This window comes from Myotis myotis, unplaced genomic scaffold, assembly GCF_014108235.1.
Source record: "Myotis myotis isolate mMyoMyo1 unplaced genomic scaffold, mMyoMyo1.p scaffold_m19_p_24, whole genome shotgun sequence".
Lineage (NCBI taxonomy): Eukaryota > Metazoa > Chordata > Mammalia > Chiroptera > Vespertilionidae > Myotis > Myotis myotis.
The window spans coordinates 278,482-301,390 of NW_023416329.1; the positions used below are offsets into that span (position 1 = coordinate 278,482).

A 22,909-nucleotide genomic window follows, 5' to 3' on the forward strand; every position below is an offset into this window, starting at 1 on the left:
AAGGCTTAGATAAGGAGGACAAGATTGTGTATTTGCCCTGATATGCTATGGGTTCATTCCCCCACGCCTTTCCCACCTTAGCTGTGACTTTGTTTCCTCCTTTCACTGTACCCCCTGAATATACTTTGAAGCATTGTGTGGTTCTCTGTTTTCTGTTTAGTATAAGGTGGTATTGGGGGAATAGCTCTGCTGGTGCCTCAGGCTCTCCTTCCTGTGTCTTTAGAACTTGTTGTGTCTTGTACTGGCCTTTCTCCATCCTGCTGAGATGTAGTATATTTTCAGGGGCTTCAGACCCTTCCCTCAACTTAGAATTAAACAGGTTCTGGTGCCCACTAGGCCTCAGCTGAGGCTTTTTTCCTGGACCTTTCTGGGGCATGCAAAATTGGATATTTCTATCCAAACTGGAAGATAGTCATTAAAACTTTCAAGTTTTACTCCCTCACCCATTTTTCTCATTACTGCTTCCAGGCAGTGTAATCAGGCAAGGATAGGAGCCAGACCATACTGCATACTGTACAGAATCTTTCTGGCCACTACTTTCTTTTTTTTTGATTAATTTTCTCCATCACCGTTGATCTCCTCTGTACCCTCCTCCACCCATTCCTCTCCCCCTGCAATCACTATACTGTTGTCCCTATCCATGAATTCTTTTTCTTTTTTTCCTTTTTTTGCTCAATCCCTCTACCTCCCAGCAACCCTCCCTTCCCCCCCACAGCTGTGGAGGTTCTTAGTTTAAAGTTTCTTGTTGGAAGCTGGTGGTTTTTTGTTTGTTTGTTTTTAAATCCTCACCAGAGGACATGTTTCCATTGATTTTAGAGAGAGAGGAAGGAAGAGAGAAAAATATCGATGTGATAGAGAAACATCGATTGGTTGGGGATTGAACCCGCAACCTGGAGTATGTGCCCTGACCTGGAATTGAACCATGACCCTTCAGTGCACACAATGATGCTCCAACCAACTGAGCCACACTGGCCAGGGCAGCTGGATTTTGGCTAAAAAAAGAATGCACACACATTCACATATGTATGTATATTTTTCCATTTTATTAGTTATTGGGGACAGGAAATTTGATAATTCTGCTTCAGCCTACCATCTTTACTTGAAAGTCTGTGTGATTTCCTAAGTATTATTTTTGACATAACTAATAACACATATGCACTTTAGAAACTTGATAATTCTAAAGGTCAGGGATGACTTGGAACCAAATTTTTAATTAAATAAAATTAACAAATTAAAGACAATATAAGATAGTAAGCTTAAAATATCAGTGACCGTAAAGCATGCATATTTCTTTTATTTGCATTTTCTCTTGTGTGTGCTTTTATAAAATTTGCATATAACTGCAATGAAAATATAATGACCATATTATATTTCTGTTAATGTTAGGGTAAACATTTTAATATTTCTATCTCATCTTTATAACATCATCATATGACACATCATAATTTATTAAGCAGTTACTCAAATAGAAGAAACTGTTGTTTCTAGTTTTATGTTTTTGTGTGTGCATTTAACCTTTTTTGTGTTTATTGTTTCATATTACCTTTAAAATAAATTGGAAGGGTTCAGATTAATGGACTAACCAACTCTATTAAATCATTATACTTCTTACACTGGCACTAAACAGAGTGTCTATTTATATTACTGGATAAAAATTATTTTGAGATTGTTGCTTAAAATGACAGCTGAGCCCTAACTGGTTTTCACTCAGTGGGTAGAGCATCGGCCTGCAGACTGAAGGGTCCCAGGTTCGATTCTGGTCAAGGACATGTACCTTGGCTGTGGGCACATCCCCAGTAGGGGGTGTGCAGGAGGCAGCTGATTGATGTTTCTCTCTCATCGATGTTTCTAACTCTCTATCCCTCTCCCTTCCTCTCTGTAAAAAATCAATAAAATATATTTAAAATATGACAGCTGATATCTCAGCCTTTAATGCTATCAGACTTTTGGTGCTGTTGTATTCTTTTTCTACATTCTTCCAATGACTTAAATAATAAAAGTTTAAAAAATGTATTATAGTTTCTATAATGTATCATGTATCCTTATAAAAAAAATCACTTTAGTATTTTTAAAGGAGATATTACCCAAAGTGAAAAAAGTAATTTGGGTAAAAATTAAAATATATGCTTTAGAAGTATGTTTTTTGTTGCTCTTTTAAATAGTCTTTGGTAGTCTAATTTTATTATTGATTTTGCTATCATCCATAGTCTAGGTTTATAAAAGTGTTCATTTTCTCCTATCATAAAGTTAAATTTAATTATTGCATTCAGTATTTATTAAGAGTCTTATAAGAATCACTAGAGGCCTGATGCATGAAATTCATGCATGGGTAGGGTCCCTAGGCCTGGCCGGTGATCAGGGCCGATCTGCGGGGCAATGGGTGGGGGAGGGGATGGCCCTCTCCCTGCAGGCATCCACCTTAGCTGGACTGGGGCCTGCTGGCTGGGGGCAGCTCCTGTGTTAAGCATATGCCCCCTGGTGGTCAGTGCATGTCATAGCGACCAGTTGTTTCACCAGTTGTTCTGCTGTTTTGTCAATTTGCATATTGGGCTTTTATTATATAGGATGAGTAGCTTTTGGGCTTTGCTGTATTTAACTATATAACAATATGCATTCACATTATGTAACAATCAATGTAATTATCCTTATTTAGGAATGTTTAATCTATTTTTATTCTCTCCTCAGATTCTGTCAAATTTTAAGAACAAATGTACCTTATAGCTCATGGAAGAAAAAACACAGATCAAGACATATTTGGGTTCCAAGTTGCCAAAGTATGGAACAAAATCTGTAAGAAGTACACTGCAGCCAATGCCAAGTGGGACACCTGTTAATTTATTGGGAACTTCCAAAACTAGCAGCATCAAAAGTTACATCAAAAATAATGGCTCTGATTGTCCATCATCTCATTCATTTAATTGGAGAACAACAGCTAAGTACCAACTTAGTGCACCAAGTGCTGAGGAACCTAATGATACTCAAAGTTCACATGATAAAGTAATTGATCCTGAAAAACATGCACCTGCTCAAGGAATGTTTGCTAAAAATGGGATAAAGGGAGATTTGAAGAGTGTTTCTTTTACATCAAACTTAGCGAAGCCGTCCACTATGTTTGTGTCATCTACAGAGGAATTAAAACAAAAGTCTTTGTCTGGACCATCCGGTTTGGGTAAATTCACCAAAGGCACGATATTAGGAAGGACTTCATATTCTCTAGTCAGTGCTCCAACGTCGCAGTTGAGTGGGTTCTATGTGAATCGATCAGCTGGTAGCATAAAGAGGCCTAGAGCAAACTCCTGTGCTACCAGAAGCAGTTCTGGAGAAAGCTTAGCACACACCCTAGATAATATGAAATCTCTTACTTGTGAAAAAATGGTAAGGTCACAGAGTTTTTCACATTCCATTCAGAATTCATTCTTTCCACCTTCATCTATAACCAGATCGCATTCCTTCAGTAGAGCTGCAGATCTTAAGCCTTATCAGAACCAACATCTACCCATTAGAATGCCTCTGAGGGCAAGTATGCTAACACGAAATTCCCAGCAGTCTGACGTACTCAGTGGGCATGAACATTTAGGGTATGGATTTAATAGGCCTTATGCTGCTGGTGGAAAGAAGTTGGCTTTATCAAATGGCCCAGGTGTAACTTCCACTTTGGGTTATAGGATGGTTCATCCCTCTCTACTGAAATCTAGCCGATCTCCATTTTCTGGGACTATCACAGTTGATGGTAATAAAAATTCACCTGCTAGCACATGTGTAGGGGAAGATACTGGACTTTTGGCTAAGGACAGAGCTACCAACAAGGACCAAGGACTAATTGAAAATAGTGATAGAACAGAAAATGGCCAGACCATGAAGCATGATGCTAAAATTAGATACCTGAGTGATGATGTGGATGACATTTCCTTATCTTCTTTGTCATCTTCTGATAAGAATGATTTAAGTGAAGACTTTAGTGATGATTTTATAGACATAGAAGACTCCAACAGAACTAGAATAACTCCAGAGGAAATTTCTCTCAAAGAAGAAAAGCATGAGCATATACCAACAAAGGATATATTTGATTCCCCCAAGGAAAATGAAAAATGCTTCAGTAAAACTGATGACTGGATAGATATAAGTGTCTCTGGTAAATATTAATATCCTTAAGTTTATTTGCTTTCTCCTAGATTATATAACTGAAGTTATATTTAGGGTTATCTTCTGATTAATTCCATGAAACTATCAATTTCATGGAGGGATGGATCTAGATAAAGTAGAAATGGGGCAACATTTTCCTTTCTTGTGACTTTTGTTCCCCATCGTATTTTTCACTTTATGTAGAACAGCAATGAAAACATTCTTCTCCTCAGGTTTCTTACCCTTTTCTTTCTTGGGTATCCTACACAGGCTTATTCTTACCTACTTCAAAAGGTCCCTCTCCCCCAACTTCTCCCAACAGGTGGCATGCCATTTTAAACCATATCTTTTCTTAGGGGCAGTAAATCATTGCTATTTGTTAAGAGTGAAGTTATACCAAAGGTAAATGAGCAATTATGTCTAATCTAAAGAATTTTCTTATCCTAGGAAATTTTAATTTTTTTAATGGAAAACTTAGATTTCTTGTTATAGCAAACTTTTTATAGTTAATTTTTTAAAAATATATATTTATTGATTTCAGAGAGGAAGGGAGAGGGAGAGAGAGATAGAAACATCAATGATGAGAAGGAATCATTGATTGGCTGTGTCCTGCACGACCCCCACTGGGGATTGAGCCCACAACCCGGGCATGTGCCCTTGACTGTAATCAAACCCGGGACCCTTCAGTCCACAAGCTGATGCTCTGTCTACTGAGCCAAACCAGCCAGGGCCATAGTTAATACTTTCAGAGGACTTTTATTTTTTTAATTGAGGAAAGTGAGATGGCACATGTTAAACATTTCCTTATTTTTGGTTATCTTAGCACTAAATGCCACAGAAAATTTATCCGTGTGCTCAAATAGCCTGAAAATAGAGCAAACTGAAGGGATAGGGTAAGGCATGTGGCCTGGTCAAGGCACTAGGCAAGTGATGGCGAACCTTTTGATCTTGGCATGTCAGCATTTTGAAAAACCCTAACTTAACTCTGGTGCCGTGTCACATATAGAAATTTTTTGATATTTGCAACCATAGTAAAACAAAGACTTATATTTGATATTTATTTTATATATTTAAATTCCATTTAACAAAGAAAAGTCAAACAAAAAAATGAGTTTGCGTGTCACCTCTGACACGTGTGTCATAGGTTCGCCATCATTGCACTAGGCCACACTTAGAGATGTACATAACCCTTGACTGCCTGAGAATCTTCTAGTTAGGAATGACTGCCGGAACAACTTTTTTCCTTATAAGGAGGCAACTGCAAACTTAAATGATATACATGGAGGAAGGAGTTTCCTAGCCAGTGCTTAAATGTAAATATATTAGGAACTATTAAAGGAATATTAGGCTTTACTTACATTTTTAGAAATGTTGCAGAAGTGAAAGATGGCTCAGTGAATTTTCTTTATATTGGGAAATATTTCAGTAGGTTATTTTTGAAATTTTACCTCTGGATTTATTTATTGTTTAGAAGTTAGAAAATGCTACATTTATTCATGCTTTTTGCTATAATATATCACATTTTTATTTTATAATATTTATAAAAATAAGTGATATTATTGGAACCTGAGAACTAATTATATTTTTGTGAATTAATAACTGTTTTCTCTCTCTTTTAAAAAAAATCAATCGCAGACAGGAGTGAATGTACAAAACATACTTCTGGGAGTAACTTGATTTCACCAGATACAGATTACAGAGCTGGTTCTTCCTTTGAACTCTCTCCATCGGATAGCTCTGATGGAACATACATGTGGGATGAAGAGGGCTTGGAGCCCATTGGAAATGTCCACCCAGTTGGGAGCTATGAGTCCTCTGAAATGAACAGCATAGTACGTATGGTTTCTATACACTTTTGGAACGGTTTATCTTACTGTAGAGAGACTTGTGATACTGACGGGGTTATTTTTAAGGTACTGAATTAACTCTCCAAGTTTGAGAATGGAAATTTATATATGTTAAGGGCCTATAAAACATCTGATCTTTATACACAGTAAAGCATATATTTGTGTCACGTGACATGTGAATTAAATATACTTTCACACCTTTGTAATACATATATACCTATATGTGTATATACATATATATATATATATATATATATATATATATGTATATACACATACATACATAGAGACATCAAGGTAGGCTAATGCTTCTCAGAGTTGGGGGGGGCAATGTCAAGAGACATTTTTGGTTCTCACAAAGTGGGGGTCGTGCAAGAGGGAGCTGATCATGCTGCTTAATGTTCTGTAATGCAGTGGTCACCATTCTTTCGGACCTCTTGGACCATCACTGGTCCGCAGACCACCAGTTGGCGACCACTGCTAATGCACAGAATAGCACCCACAGCAAAGTCGTATCCTACCCAAGATGTCAGTAGTGCTTCTTTTGAGAAACCCTAGCCCGTGGTCGGCAAATTGCGGCTCGCGAGCCACATGCGGCTCTTTGGCCCCTTGAGTGTGGCTCTTCCTAAGCCTTAGGAGTACCCTAATTAAGTTAATAACAATGTACCTACCTATATAGTTTAAGTTTAAAAATTTGGGTCTCAAAAGAAATTTCAATCGTCGTACTGTTGATATTTGGCTCTGTTGACTAATGAGTTTGCCGACCACTGCTCTAGGCTCAGGTAACATTATGAGCCAACTGTCAGGGCTTAATCAATAAAAAATTATTTTTTACTTTTACAAAGTCAGTTGTAGGTATGAACAACTCTTGAGTAGCTGTCTTAAGTGTTGTAAGCTGTCTTAACCTTGGGGCTTTACCATCTCCTTTTGAGGTTCTGTCTTGTCATTGTGGTAGAGGAAGAGTGCCTAATGGTCTAAAATGTGCAGTTACTTGCTTTGGCCTGCAGATGGCACATAGAATTTTCACGTAAAACTATTGATCCAAAATAATGTTACGTACTAAGAAAATTTCCAGTTGTCTGAAAGGCATGAAGCAGATATGGATGAGTACCAGAAGACCTGCTATGCATCCATACATGCAAATTTTAAGAAACATTACAAGTAATGTGTACGATATGCTCTATGAGTAAAGTGTAGTTGGTATATTTAAAGTGACTCATTGTACTTACTCAGTATATACTAGTAAATATATGGTTTTCCAGTAGGTGTATAGGAAATTGGTAAGCTTTGTGCATATATTAAATTCCAAATAGATTTCAGGCAATGTAATTTTGTTGTTAATTCTCACTAGAGGGTATATATTTTTTTCCATTGATTTTCAGAGAGAGTGGAAGGAGGGGGGAGGTAAGAGAGAGAGGGGGGTCAAGAAGAGAGAGACAGACAGACAGACATTGATTGGTTCTCTCCTGCACACACCCCAGCTGGGCCTGGGGTTTGAACCTGCAACCCAGGTATGTGTGATGTGTAGGCCGATACTCTAACTACTGTACCATGTCGTCCAGGGCCAGGCAATGTAATTCTTTATACTCATACTAGTGACCCAGCACGCAAAATCGCACGAGACTCAGACCCGCGGGAAATTGCGTGAGACCCGGGACCCCTGAGTCCCGCTGGCATCATAGGACTCCCCCGAGTCCCAGCGCGCCACAGGACCTAGAGTCAAGTCCCTGCCCACCACCTGCGCATGCCTCGCTGCACACGCAGCCTCCTGGTGACTGGTCTTTGGTTGTTACAGCGTTACGACCACTGGGTTTTTATTATATAGACTAGAGACCTGGTGCATGAAATTCGTGCATGGGCAGGGAGTCCCCTCAGCCCAGCCTGCACCCTCTCCAATCCGGGACCCCTTGGGGGATGTCCGACTGCCGGGCCTAAACTGGCAGTTGGACATCTCTCTCACAATCCAGGAACTCTGGCTCCTAACTGCTCACCTGCCTGCCTGCCTGATTGCCCCTAACTCGCCCCCCCTGCCAGCCTGATCACCCCTAACTGCCTCTGCCTGCCAACCTGATTGCCCCTAACTGCCCCCCCTGCCAACCTGGTTGCCCCCAACTGCCTCCCTTGCCAACTTGGTCACCCCTGCTGGCCTGGTTTCCCCTAACTGCCCCCCCCCCCCATCAGCATGGTCACCCCTTACTGCCCCCCCTGCTTTGCCCTGAAGGGTGTCCTGGATCAGGGTGGGGGTCCCCACTGGGGTGCCTGGCCAGCCTGGGTGAGGGGATGATGTCTGTTTGCAGCTGGTCACACACCCTTCAGGATGAGGGTCCCCACTGGGATGCCTGGCCAGTCTGGGTGAGGGGCTGAGGGCTGTTTTCAGGCTGGCGGGTGACTGAAGCTCCCAACAGCTCCTTTTTCTTTTTTTCTTCTTTTTATTCTGGGCCAGCTTTAGCTCTGGCTCCAGTTCTGGTCGCCCCCAACTCCCCCGCTCTGCTGGCAAGGTCGCACCTAACTGCCCCCCCACCCGCCAGCCTGGTTGCCCCAACTGCCCCCCCTGCTGGCCTGGTCACCCCTCACTGGCTCCCCTGCCAGCCTGGTGGCCCCCAACAGCACCCACTGCCGGCCTGGTCATCCCTCACTAACCCCCCCCTGCCAGCCTGGTCGCCTCACTGCAGTGTACTGCTCAGTTGTTTGGTTTCCTCACTAACCCCCCTGCCAGCCTGGTCGCCTCACACAGCCTGCTGCTCAGTCGTTTGGTTATCCCTCACTAACCCCCCTGTTGGCTTGGTCACCCCACACAGCCTGCTGCTCAGTCGTTTGGTCATCCCTCACTAACCACCCTGCCGGCCTTGTCGCCCCACTCAGCATGTTCAGCTGTCCATTCGGTTGTTTCAGATGTGATGGCCCCTGGCTCTTTATATATATATAGACTAGAGACCTGGTGCACAAAAATTTGTGCACTTGGCGGGGGGGGATCCCTCAGCCCAGCCTGTGCCCTCTCGCAGTCTGGGACCCCTCGGGAGATAACGACCTGCTGGCTTAGGCCTGCTCCCAGGTGGCAGAGGGCAGGCCCAATCCCTAGGTGCAGCCCCTGGTCGGGCTCAGAGCAGGGCCGATTGGGGAGTTGGGGCTCCGCCCCCTGTCATGCACAGAGCAGGGTGGATCGGGAGGTTGCGATGCCACCCTCAGTCACGCTCAGGGTAGGGCCGATTGGGGGATTGGGGCACCGCCCCCTGTCACACTCAAGGCAGGGTCGATGGGGAGGTTGCAGCGCCACCCCGTCATGCACAGAGCAGGGCCCATCAGGGGCGTTGGGGCGCTGCCCCCTGTTACGCACAGAGCAGGGCCGATCAGGGGGTTGGGGCGCCACCCTCTATCACCCACAGAGCAGGGTCGATCAGGGGGTTGGGGCGCCGCCACTGTCACACTCAGGGCAGGGCTGATGGGGAGGTTATGGCTCTACCCCATCACACCCACAGCAGGGCCCGTGGAGGGGGTGTTGGGGCGCCGCACCCTGTCACACACAGAGCCGCAGGGCTGATCAGGGGGTTGGGGCGCCTTCCCCTGTCACAAACAGAGCAGGGCGGATAGGGAGGTTGTTTCCCCGCCCCCTGTCACACACAGAGCTGCAGGGCGATCGGGGTTTGGGCGCTGCCCCCTGTCACACTGATCCTGGTGCCGGGAGGCCTCTCAGCTCCGCTGATCCTGGTGCTGAGAGGCATATTACCCTTCTTTTACTATATAGGATAGAGGCCTGGTGCACGGGTGGGGGCCAGCTGGTTTGCCCTGAAGGGTGTCCTGGATCAGGGTGGGGGTCCCCACTGGGGTGCCTGGCCAGCCTGGGTGAGGGGATGATGTCTGTTTGCAGCTGGTCACACACCCTTCAGGATGAGGATCCCCACTGGGGTGCCTGGCCAGTCTGGGTGAGGGGCTGAGGGCTGTTTTCAGGCTGGCGGGTGACTGAAGCTCCCAACAGCTCCTTTTTCTTTTTTTTTTCTTTTTATTCTGGGCCAGCTTTAGCTCTGGCTCCAGTTCTGAGGCCTCTGCTGCTGAAAGCAGGTATCTGGTTTGTTTGGGTTCTATAATCGAAACACTGTATCAACTTCAGCTCTGAGATCCCTGCAGGCTGAAAGCAGGTTTCTGGGGTTTTGTTTAGCGTCTATATTTGTAACAATGTTTCACACTGCAAGCTCAGAGGCCAGCAAGGCAGGCGGGGAACGTTGGTTTCCTCTGTCACTGAAGCAAGCAAGCCTCATGTTCGCTTCAAGCTGCCTGGCTGCCAGCCGCCATCTTGGCTGGCAGTTAATTTGCATATCTCGCTGATTAGCCAATGGGAAGGGTAGCGGATGTACACTAATTACCATGTTTCTCTTTTATTAGATAGAATAAACCTGTAACTTGTGAAAAGTAGGCATCGTTACCAAAGGCTTAAGTTTCACAATCATAAAGAGGATACAGATTTAATTCAGAAAATCTGTCTCTATCCTTTTAGATAAAGGAAGTTAAGAAAAGAGTATGGCCGAAACCGGTTTGGCTCAGTGGATAGAGCGTCGACTTGCGGACTGAAGGGTCCCGGGTTCGATTCCGGTCAAGGGCATGTACCTGGGTTGTGGGCACTTCCCCAGTGGGGGATGTGCGGGAGGCAGCTGATCGATGTTTCCCTCTCATCGATGTTTCTAGCTCTCTATCTCTCTCTCTTCCTCTCTGTAAAAAAATCAATAAAATATATTTAAAAAAAATTTTTTTAAAAAGAAAAGAGTATGATTTAGGGCCTTATGTGCTTTCTTATTACTGGGACTTTCTAAAGTGGCTGACTCAAGTAGAAATGAACATTGTGTCCAGCAGATGGCAGCAATAAGCCACTTAGAACCTGACATTTCTTAGAAGGTTCACTATCTTTAGTTCCTCATTGTGCTTTTTGTCTTAAGGCCTCTTTTTTCTGGATAACAGTATATTTCACTACTTTTATTTATATATATTCTAGCCTTTTATTGTCAAACTTTTTGACACATAGCAAATAGGTTATTTTTTTAAAAATGCAGGCTGTCTTTTCTTTTAACCTGTGAGTTTAGTCCTTCTATGTTTGCATTTATTGATATACTGGGACTTCATTCTACCATCTTATTTTTATTTTAATCATCTCACTTTTCTGTTTTTTCTTTTTCCTTTTTTCCCCCCTAAAATAGTCTACATGAATATCATTAACTTTAAAGTATTCTCATTTTTCTTGGTCACTCCATTGCTTCTCACCAAACGCCTTTCCTGATCCCTATGTCTGTCATCTCTGTGGCCTTCCATTCGCTCCCCCTCCCCTTCAACCACCACCACAGTTGGCTTGTTCTCTACAACAATGCCCGTTTCAATCCAGGTAGAGGTAAGGAGCTTTCAGTGGAATGTAAGTCAAATGGTGTCACTACTAACACAGTTTATTTCAACCCACTATTTAGTACAGTTAATACTGTTTTCATAGCAAGGAAATGCATTGTGGTGCAAGCTCCGTATCTTGTCTTGGATCCTTTGTAGAATGACTTAATTGCATAGCACTTATCTAGAATCTAGGTTATTTTTTTGTTTAATTACAGTGTTTTGTTGAGATATAATTTACATACAGTAAAATGCATAAATCTTTTTCATACAGCACAGGGAATTTTGAAAATTTGTTTATACTTATTTAACAGTCATTTACATGTTTCCTGTGCTTTTCAGTCATTCTCTCAAACCCCGCCGCCCCCCAGAGGCACCACCACTATTTATATATTTATTTTTTAAATATGTTTTTATTGATTTTGAGGAAGGGAGTGGAATAGAGAGATCAAAACATTGATGAGAGAGAAACATGGATTGGCTGCCTCCTGCATGCCGCCTACTGGGGATCGAGCTCACAACCTGGGCATGTACCCTGACTGGGAATCGAAACTGCAACCTCTTGGTTCATGGGTCGATGCTCAACCACTGAGCTGCACTGGCAGGGCAGTTTGCCTATTCTTGAATTCCACATAAGTGCAATTATAAACATGTCTATTTCACGTCTGCCTTCTTTGAATAAAGATTATGTATATAGTTATTTGTAGTTTGTTCAGTTTTTGTTAATGTAACACTAGGAGCCCAGTGCGTGATTCAAAATTGCGTGGCGCCGCCCACTCCCTCTCTGACCCTTGAAGCAGCCACGGCCAGCCGCTGCTGACCAGGTCCTCCCCAGCACAGACACGGGGAGGCCCCTGCCGCCCTGTCCCCGATGCTGCACAGGCAGCCTCCTCCTGTTCTGTCGACCCATTATAGTGTCCTGGTTAATTAGCATATTTCTGTAATATATATATATAGAGAAATTATATATATGTGTGTGTGTGTGTGTGTGTGTGTGTGTGTGTGTGTGTGTATGGATTCCTTTGTGTGAATGTACTACAACTTAGTATTTTATCCTGCTGTTATGGGCCTTTAGTTGTTTCCAGTTTTGGGCTACTACTGCTTTGAAGATTTTGCTACATGGTTTTTGGTGAACATTTATACATTTCTCTTGATAAAATATGTAGGAGGGGAAACCCTGGATTATAGACTATATATGTCATCTAAATATACATATATAGAGTGAGACCAAAGTGGTTTCCATGGTGCTTTTACCAGTTTACACTCACTGGTAGTAAATGAGCATTCCAGAAACTCCACTTCCTAGTCAGCCCCTGGCATTGTCTGTCTTGCATTTTTGCTATTCTGGTGGGGGTATGGTGTAGTATTGCACTGAGATTTTTGTCTAGTGTTTTGTGGTAACTACTCATAGAACATTTCACTTATGTTTATTTACCATTAGGAGGTCTTCTTTTGTGAAGTGCCTTCTGTTGGGTTGTATGTTTTTCTTTTTACTGCTTTGTAGGAATCTTTCATATATTTTGATATAAATCCATTATATACAGTCATACCTGAGATATTACAGGTTAGGTTCCAGATCACCACAATAAAGTGAGTTCTAATCTGTTGGCTGGTAGAGGGTCTTGCCTTCAATTTGTAAAAAATACAATATCTGTAAAGCAAACTAAAGTGAGATATGCCTGTGTGGGTGTCACACACATACACATATGTGTATGTATATCAGGGTTACTTTTTAAATGATAGAAGTTTACGATTTTAATACAGTCCAATATAGTATTTTTTCTTTATTGTTAGCACTTTTTTGAATTATGTTAAATTTTTGTTTTTGCTAAAGTCATGAAGATATATTTCAGTGTTTTCTTTTAAAATATTTGTTTTTTAACCTTCATATTTAGAGCCTCAAAGCCATCTGGAAATTATTCCTGTGCATGGTGCGAGGTAGAGGTCAAGATTAATTTTTTTCTTTTTTGAAAACATATTCCCCCCCCTCTTATTTTTGTCATAAATGTTTATATATTTCTTGACTTTCTTTTAGTTCTTTGATCTCTTTGTTTATCCTTATGTCAGTGCTACACTGTTTTAATTACTGTAGCTTTATAAGTATTGATATCTGGTAGTGTAAGTCTTTCATCTTTGTTCTTTTCTAAGATTTGCTTAACTTGCCTTTTTAAAATCTATTTAAATATTAGAATGAAATTGTCAATGTCTGCAAAAAAACCTGCAGGGATTTTGAATGGGATAACACTGAATTAATTGACCAAATTGGGAAAAATTGACATGCTTGCTATAGCGAGTCTTCCAATTCATGGTGTATGCCAATACTTGTTCTATTTATTTGGTATTTTAGAAATATTTTTAACTAATGTTTTGTACTTTTCTGTAGTTTTACACATATCTGATTTATTTTTAGCTATTTGAGTTTGTTGTTATAAATGATACTTTTACATTTTGTTAAGTTTTTGTTGTATATGCAAATATATTTGATTTTTGTATTTTGACCCATTTTTCCAGTGACCTTGGTAAATTCACTTATTAGTTTAATAATTTGCTTGTGAATGTTTTTGGAATTGCTGAATATGTACTATACAATCATACCATTTGCAAAGTCTCCATTTCCCCACTTTGGTTAGGACCCCCTAACATAATGTTGAATTGAAATGAGGATGAATTTCAGGAAAGTTTTAATAGTTACCATTAAAGTTTATCTTTGTGTGAGAGAGGGGGGAGAGGTAGGGGTTAATAAACATCTTTCATCAGATTAAGGAGGTTCCCTTTGATTTCATTTGCTGAATTTTTGTTGCGAGTTGATGTTAATTATTATTAAATGCTTTCTCTACATCTATTGAAATGATCAGATTATTATTACTTTTCTGTTACATATTTTCTGTTAGTGTGGTAGATTACATTTTATGATTTTCAAGTATTAAACCACCTTTTCATTCCCAAAAGGAATTCACTTGGTTTTGATGTACAGTAAACCTTTGATTTTGCGGACCTTGACTTAAAACTTCAGATTTAATGGACAAAATTTCTGGTCCCTATGTCATATGTGAAAATTAACACCCTGTTAATTTAAAAATGATTTTAACCAAGATTTGTTTATAATTAAATTAGGTTATTGTTATTAATTCACTGTTATTTTTAAAAACTTGTAGCGATAGGTCATATGTTGGAAAAGACACTGAAGTAATTTTGCTGACGTAAATAAATATATCATATCTACAATGATATTCTACATATTTAAATTCATGAGTCACCGTTCATAAGCAGTGTTCGGCAGATGATTAGCCCATGATCACACCACATTGGCGCAAATAATAGATTCTGTTGTCATGTGGCGTGACTTAATGCAGCAGTTTTAAGGTGTGCAGATGTTCTGATTTTTGCTAAGCCACACCCAGTTTGTACATTTGTTTACTCACAGTGATTGGTGAATGTATGTATTTACTAGACCTATTCAGCATGAATTTAAAATTACAGTAATACATATAGAAAACTTTTCGGTGAAATTAAACTTTTCGTACATAATTTTAATTACACAAACGTGTCTACATAAGTAAAAACATGTAAACTAATTTGTCAGTTTTTTAACATACGCATTTGGAAAACCTATTTTATAATATAGTGGACTTTCGGCTTTAATGGACACCCCCTTATTTAGTCCATTATATCAAGGTTTTACTATATTTTCTTTTTAAGTGTCATTTGAATTGATTTCCCACTAGTTTATTTAGTGTTTGTTTTTTTTTTTAGAAATTCATAATTTTCAAAAAGAATTTTAAATTTTATGTATTTAGTCCTCACTCAAGGATATGTTTTTATTGATTTTAGAGAGAGAGGAAGAAAGACAGGGAGAGAGAGGGAGAGAGAAAGAGAGAAAGAAACATTGATATGAGAGAGAAACACAGATGGGTTGTCTCCCATGTGGGCCTCAACTGGGGACCAAACTCACAGTCTAGGTCAGTGGTTGGCAAACCACAGCTTGCGAGCCACATGCGGCTCTTTGGCCCTTTGAGTGTGGCTCTTCCACAAAATACCACGTGCGGGCAACAACATACAAACCTGACTTACCCAAACTTTCCAAGGAGATGCAAGGCCATTGTTCACATTAGTGTTTGTCAGTCATTGTCATGATTTAATTTTATGGATATTGTAAGGTAAATTGTAAGGAATTTAATTTTATCAATAAATAATATCATTATTAAATATGATATCAGGTTTTATTCAACGTACCTATAGTTTAACTTAAGACTTAAAACTTTAAAGTATATTAAGTTAATTTTAGGGAACGTTGTGGAGTGAAAGAAGATGTGTTGAGGATTGAGAAAGGTATGTTGAGATGGTTTGGACATATAGAGAGGACGAACGAAAGGAGATAGACGAAACAAGTATACAAGACAAGTGTGGATGGGAGAGTTGGAAGGGGTCGACCTCAGCGAATGTACCTCAATCAGATTGAGGACGTTTTTAATAAAGGCCAGTTTAGGAGTACCCTAATCCTCCTATCTAATAATAGAGAAACATGATAATTAACCATAACTTCGCTACCCTTCCCATTGGCTAATCAGCGAGATATGCAAATTAACTGCTAACCAAGATGGTGGTCGGCAGCCAGGCAGCTGAAGCGAACAGGAGGCTTGCTTGCTCCAGTGATGGAGGAAGCCAAGGTTCCCCGCCTGCCGCAGCCCAGCTCTGAGCTTGCACTCTAAGAAACAATGTTGCAAATATAGAAGCTAAACAAAACCCCATGATTTCAGCCAGCCAGCCTAGCTGGAGTTCCAACAGTGTTTCTAATTATAGAACCCAAACAAACCAGATACCTGCTTTCAGCAGCCAGGTCTCAGAGCTGGAGCCGAGCCTCAGAGCTAAAGCCGGCTCTCAGTTCCAGTGTCAGCCATAGAAGGTAAATAAATTCCAGAATAAAAAAAAGAAAAAAAAGGAGAGGTTGGGAGCTTCAGTCACCCGCCAGCCTGAAAATGGCCCTCAGCCCCTCACCCAGACTGGCCAGGCACCCCAGTGGGGACCCCCACCCTGAAGGGTGTGTGACCAGCTTCAAACAGCCATCATCCCCTCATCCAGGCTGGCCAGGCACCCAAGCGGGACCCCCACCCTGATCCGGGACACCCTTCAGGGCAAACCAGCCGGCTCCCACCCGTGCACCAGGCCTCTATCCTATACAGTAAAAGGGTAATATGCCTCCCAGCACAGGGATCAGTGGAGTTGCGAGGCCTCCCGAACCCAGGATCAGCGGAGCCATGAGGCCTCACGCCCCAGGATCAGTGGAGCTGCGAGGCCTTCCGGCACTGGGATCAGCGGAGCCAAGAGGCCTCCTGGCCCCTGGAGCAGTGTGACGGGGCAGCACCCAAACCCCCTGATCGTCCTGCGGCTCTGTGTGTGACAGGGTCGGGGCCACAACCTCCCTACCCGCCCTGCTCTGTTTGTGACAGGGGAAGGTGCCCCAACCCCCTGATCAGCCCTGCTCTGTGCCTGATAGGGGGGAGCTCTCCACTCCCCCGATTGGCCTGCTCTGTGTGTGACAGGGTGCAGTGCCCCAACTCCCCCATGGGCCCTGTTCTGTGTGTGACGGGGTGGAGCCGCAACCTCCCCATCAGCCCTGCCCTGAGTGTGACGGGGGGAGTGCCCCAACCCCCTGATCGGCCCTGCTCTGTGGGTGACAGGGGACGACGCCCCAACCCCCTGATCCGCCCTGCTCTGTGACGGGGCGGTGCCCCAACTCCCCTATTGGCCCTACTCTGTGAGTGATGGGGGAACTCCCCAACCCCCTGAACGGCCCTGCTCTGTGTGTGACAGGGTACGGAGATCCAACTCCCCTGATGGGCCCTGCTCTGTGCGTGACAGGGGGCAGCGCCCCAACCCCCTGATCGGCCCTGCTCTGTGCGTGACGGGGTGGCATCACAGCCCGTCGATCCTCCCTGCTGTGTGCATGACAGGGGGCGGTGCTCCAACTCCCCAGCCGGCCCTGCTCTGAGCCCGACCAGGGGCTGCACCTAGGGATTGGGCCTGCCCTCTGCCACTTGGGAGCAGGCCTAAGCCAGCAGTTCGTTATCTCCCAAGGGGTCCCAGACTGTGAGAGGGCACAAGTGGGGCTGAGGGACACCCCACCCACCAGTGCACAAATTTTTGTGCACCAGGCCTCTAGTTAATAACAATGTACCTACCTATATAGTTTAAGTTTAAAAAATTTGGCTCTCAAAAGAAATTTCAATCTTTGTACTGTTGATATTTGGCTCTGTTGACTAATGAGTTTGCTGACCACTGGTCTAAGTATGTGCCATGACCAGGAGTTGAATTCGCAACCCTTTGTTGTATGGGACAGTGCTCCAACCGAGCCACTTGGCCAGAGTGGGTTTTTTGCATTTATGTTCATAAGCAAGATTGCTCTATAATTTTTCTTTTTTTTAGTGTTCTTTTTACATATTGGCATCAGAGTTATGCTAGTTTCATAAATGAGTTGAGAAATGTTTTCCTATTTTTTGCACTTTACATGATTTTATGTACAATTGATATTACTTTTTCCTTAAATGTTTAAAAGAATTCACCAACGAAACCTTTTGGTTCTGCAGTTTACTTTGTGAGAAGTTTTTAATAACATATTTGATTTTTAAAATAAATATGAGTGAGTGTGTGTGTGTGTGTGTGTATATACTAATATATATATATACACACACACACACACACACACACACACACTAATAAAAGGGTAATATGCTAATTAGACCGGATGTCCTTCTGGCCAAAGCCACAGTGGCTGCGAGTGTCAAGGAGGACCGGCAGCCAGCAGTGTCAGCAGCAGTGGGGTGTTTTAGGTGGCGCCTTCCCTTGATCAGCCTGGTTGCCTCCCACAGAGGGAGGCCAGACTGAAGCCTAAGCCATCGGTAGGACATCCCCTGAGTGCTCCTGGACTGTGAAAGGGGGCAGGCTGGGCTGAGGGCCCCCTCCTCCCAGTGCATGAATTTTCGGGCACTGGGCCTCTAGTATATATATATGAAAGTCTTATATGCAAAGTGTACCCTTGGGAGTTCGACTGATGGGGAGTTCAATTCCTCGCTATGACATGCGCTGACCACCAGGGGGCGGCATAGAATATATATGTATGTATGTATGTATGTATGCATTTCTTTTTGTGTTGGTTTTTGAGAATTTGTCCATTTTACCTACTAGTAAGTTGTCATTTGTTGGTGAAAGTTGTTTAGGATTATCTTATCTTGTTAACATCTTTAAGACTTGAAGTGATGTCTATGTTTTCATTGCTGATATTGGTAATTGGTGTTTCCTCTCTTTTTCATTTCAAAGTTTGGGCTTTGCTGATTTTTGTCATTTACTATTTTTGTGTTTTACTAATCTTGTCTCTTATCTTTATTTCCTTCTTTCTACTTTTAGTATAATTTTGCTGTTTTCCAAATTTTTGACATGGAAATTAGAGCATTGACTTTTCACTTCTCCCCACCCCCTAATATATGTACTGATGTGTCATAAAGAGAAGGCATTGATATATACTAAATTGTGCATTCAGTAGCACTCTAATAATAAGTGTAAAGGTGGTTATGTGCCTTGCTTTAAAACAATGTTCATTGTTCTAATGTGCCTTGCTTTAAAACAATGAATTCTAAGCCATGTTATGTAGGCCATATTAATTTTTTAACCTTTAATACATTTACATATTTGTAAACAATACATAATATTGTTTTATATTAATGTTTTCCAACTTATTTAAGTGATACATAATGTTCTGTAATGTTTTTACTCAATTTTATGTTTACGTTACATGTGTTTTTATATTATAGGTGTAGCTTGTTCATTTTTATTGCTGTGTAATATTTATAATCCTATATAATAAAGAGGTGATATGTAAATTAACCCTCACACCCTCAAAAGATGGCTGCCTACGACCAGGCCAGCAGGGGGGTTAGTGAGGGACGACCAAACGATTGAACAAGCAGGCTGTGTGGGGTGACCAGGCTGGCAGGGGGGTTAGTGAGGGATGACCAAACAACTGAACAGCAGGCTGCATGGGGTGACAAGGCTGTCAGGGGGGCCATGAGGGGCGACCAAGATGGCAGGGGGGGCAGTTTGGGATGATCAGGCTGGCAGGGGGGGCAGTTGTGGGTGACCAGGCTGGTGTGGGGATTAGGGATGACCAAATGACTGAACAGTAGGCTGTGTGGGGCAACCAGGCTGGCTGGGGGGTTAGTGAGGGATGACCAAACGACTGAACAGCAGACTGTGTGGGGTGACCAGGCTGGCGGGGGGGTGGTGCAGTTGTGGGGGAGACCAGGCTGGCAGGGGGCAGTTGGGGGCAATTAGGCTGGCAGGGGTGGCAGTGAAGGGCGACTAGGCCAGTGGGGGGCAGTTTGGGGTGACCAGGCTGAGATGGGGGCAGTTAGGGGCAACCAGACGGGCAGAAGGGGGCAGTTGGGGGCGACCAGGCTTGCAGGGGGACAGTAAGGGGCGTCCAGGCTGGCGGGGGGTGGGGCAGTTAGGGGCAACTAGGCCGGCAGGGAGGGGGCAGTTGGGGGCAACCTGGCCGGCAGTGGAGGGGCAGTTAGGGGCAACCAGGCTGGCATTGGGGGAAGTTAGGGGCAATCAGGCTGGTACGCAGAGGCAGTGAGGTGAGCAATTAGGAGCCAGCAGTCCAGGATTGTGAAAGGCCTGTGGGATCGGGCCAAAACCGGCAGTCGGGCATCCAACAAGGGGTCCCGGATTGGAGAAGGTGCAAGCTGGGCTGAAGCCCCCCCCCGCTCCCCCCACCCTGTGCATGAATTTCATGCACCGGGCCTCTAGTCCTATCTAATAAAAGAGAAACATGGTAATTAGCGTACGACCGCTACCCTTCCCATTGGCTAATCAGGGCAATATGCAAATTAACTGCCAGCCAAGATGGCGGCCGGCAGCCAGGCAGCTTGAAACTAACATGAGGCTTGCTTGCTTCAGTGACGGAGGACTCCAACGTTCCCCGCCTGCCGCTGCAGGCCTCTGAGCTGCAACTCTAAGCAACTATGTAACAAATATAGAAGCTAAACAAAACCCCAGAAACCTGCTTTAGTTCGTCGGGCTTTAGCCAGCAGGATCGCAACATTGTTTCAAATACAGAAGGTAAACAAAGGCCAGAAACCTGCTTTCAGCAGCGGAGGCCTAAGAGCTGGAGCCAAGCCTCAAAGCTAAAGCTGGCCCAGAATAAAAAAAAAGAAAGAAAAGGAGCAGTTGGGAGCTTCAGTCACCCACCAGCCTGAAAACAGCCCTCAGCCCCTCACCCAGACTGTCCAAGCACCCCAGTGGGGACCCCCACCCTGAAGGGTGTGTGACCAGCTGCAAACAGCCATCATCCCCTCACTCAGGCTGGCCAGGCACCCCAGTGGGGACCCCCACCCTGATCCAGGCGACGCCCCAACCCCCACCCCATGGGCCCTGCTCTGTGGGCCCTGCTCTGTGTGTGATGGGGTAGAGCCATAACCTCCCCATCAGCCCTGCCCTGAGTGTGACAGTGGCGGTGCCCCAACCCCCTGATCAGCCCTGCTCTGTGGGTGATAGAGGGCAGCGCCCCAACCCCCTGATCTGCCCTGCTCTGTGTGTGACGGGTCGGTGCCCCAACTCCCCTATTGGCCCTACTCTGTGAGTGACAGGGGTGAGCTCCTCAACCCCCTGATCGGCCCTGCTCTGCGCGTGACAGGGGGAGCTCCCCAACCCTCTGATGGGCCCTGCTCTGTGCGTGACAGGGTATGGAGCCCCAACCCCCCTGATGGGCCCTGCTCTGTGCGTGACGGGGCAGCGCCTCAACCCCCTGATTGGCCCTGCTCTATGCGTGACGGGGTGGCGCCGCAACCTCCCCATCGACCCTGCCTTGAGTGTGACAGGGGGTGGTGCCCCAACCCCCCAATCGGCCCTACCCTGAGCGTGACTGAGGGTGGCATCGCAACCTTCCAGTCCGCCCTGCTCTGTGCATGACAGGGGGCGGCACCCCAACTCCCTAATCGGCCCTGCTCTGTGCCCGACCAGGGGCTGCACCTAGGGATTGGGCCTGCCCTCTGCCACCTGGGAGCAGGCCTAAGCCAGCAGGTCGTTATCTCCCGAGGGGTCCCAGACTGCGAGAGGGCACAGGCTGGGCTGTGGGATCCCCCTGCCCCCCCGAGTGCACAAATTTTTCTGCACCGGACCTCTAGTCTATAATAATAAAAGTATAATATGCTAATTAGACTGGACGTCCTTCCGGACGTCCTTCCGGACGACCTTCCGGACAAAGCCGGGGCTGTGAGGGAAGCCCGGGTCCTGGGTGCCTGCCAGAAACTGGAGGGAAGCCCAGGTTTTGGGTGCCAGATGGAAGCTGGTGCCGGCAGCAGGGGGGAAGGAAGGCCTACTCTTGCACGAATTTCATGCATCTGGCCTCTAGTATCCTATATAATACAGTTTAAATATATCATTTTTCTCTCTGTTCCCCTGCTAATGGACATTTAAGCTATTCCTCAGTAATATTAAAAATATTAAGATAGTGCAGCAGTGAACACTCTTATTCATATCTCTTTGATATACATGTCAGGGTTTCTCTAGGATGTATACCTAGGAATACCATTACTGGGTCAGAGGATATATGGATCTTCAACTTTACTAGATGCAGTCACATATTTCTCTAAAATAGTTCTACCAATTTATATTTCTCAGCTGTGAATGAAGATTTCTGTTGTTCCTCATCTTTACCCTGCTTGCTATTATCTGATTTAAAAAGAAATGTATGCAGTCTCGTGAATGTGAAATAGTATGTCATTTTAATTTACATTTATATTTCTATTAATTTTATAATTTTTCTTACATTTACTGGCTGTTTGGTTTCCTTATCTACTTTGTTGATTTTTCCTGTTTGTTTTTTTTGCCTTTATCTCACTATTATTATTTTTAAAAATCTTTATTGTTAAAAGTATTACATAGGCCCTCGTTTTTCCCCTCACTAACCACTTCCAGCAGGCTCCCATCCCACCTCCTCGCCCCAGGCCCTCACCACCCCATTGTCTGTGTCCATAGGTTATACATATACTAGAATGCATACAAGTTCATTGGTTGATCTCTTCCCACTCACCATCCCCTGCCTTCCCTCTTAGGTTCACCAGTCTGTTGTTCATGCTCCTATGTCTCTGGGTCTAATTTTGATCATCAATTTATTTGGTTCGTTAGATTTCACATATGAGTCAGATCATGTGATACTTATCTTTCTCTTATTTCGCTCAGCATTATACTCTCCAGGTCCATCCATGCTGTTGCAAATGGTAAACGTTCTTTCTTTTTTATTGGCTCATAGTATTCCATTGTGTAAATATATCATAGTTTTTTTTTTTTATCCATTCATCTGCAGATAGGCACTTAGGCTGTTTCCAAATCTTAGCTATTGTAAATTATGCTGTTATGAACATAGGAATGCATATATTATTTTGAATAAGTGTTTTGGGTTTAATAAGATACTAGTATATTCCCAGAAATGGACTCACGGGGTCATGAGGCAATTCCCTTTTTAGTTTTTGAAGGAACCTCCATACTGTTTTTCATAATGGCTGCACCAGTCTGCATTCCCACCA

At 43.7% G+C, this 22,909-nt stretch overlaps 1 protein-coding gene across 8 annotated transcripts in view; it reads left to right on the plus strand.

Annotated features, from left to right (window-relative positions):
• Positions 1-22,909, plus strand: part of CCSER2 (coiled-coil serine rich protein 2) — a 235,106-nt gene that overhangs the window by 42,565 nt on the left and 169,632 nt on the right. For all 8 annotated transcript variants that reach the window (XR_004975207.1, XM_036355913.1, XM_036355912.1 and 5 more), the window contains 2 exons: positions 2,686-4,132; positions 5,758-5,954. Coding sequence is in view for 7 of the 8 variants with exons in the window: in XM_036355913.1 (XP_036211806.1) it covers positions 2,725-4,132; positions 5,758-5,954 (1,605 nt within the window). In the remaining variant the exon portion in view is untranslated. The remainder of the gene's footprint in view (positions 1-2,685; positions 4,133-5,757; positions 5,955-22,909) is intronic.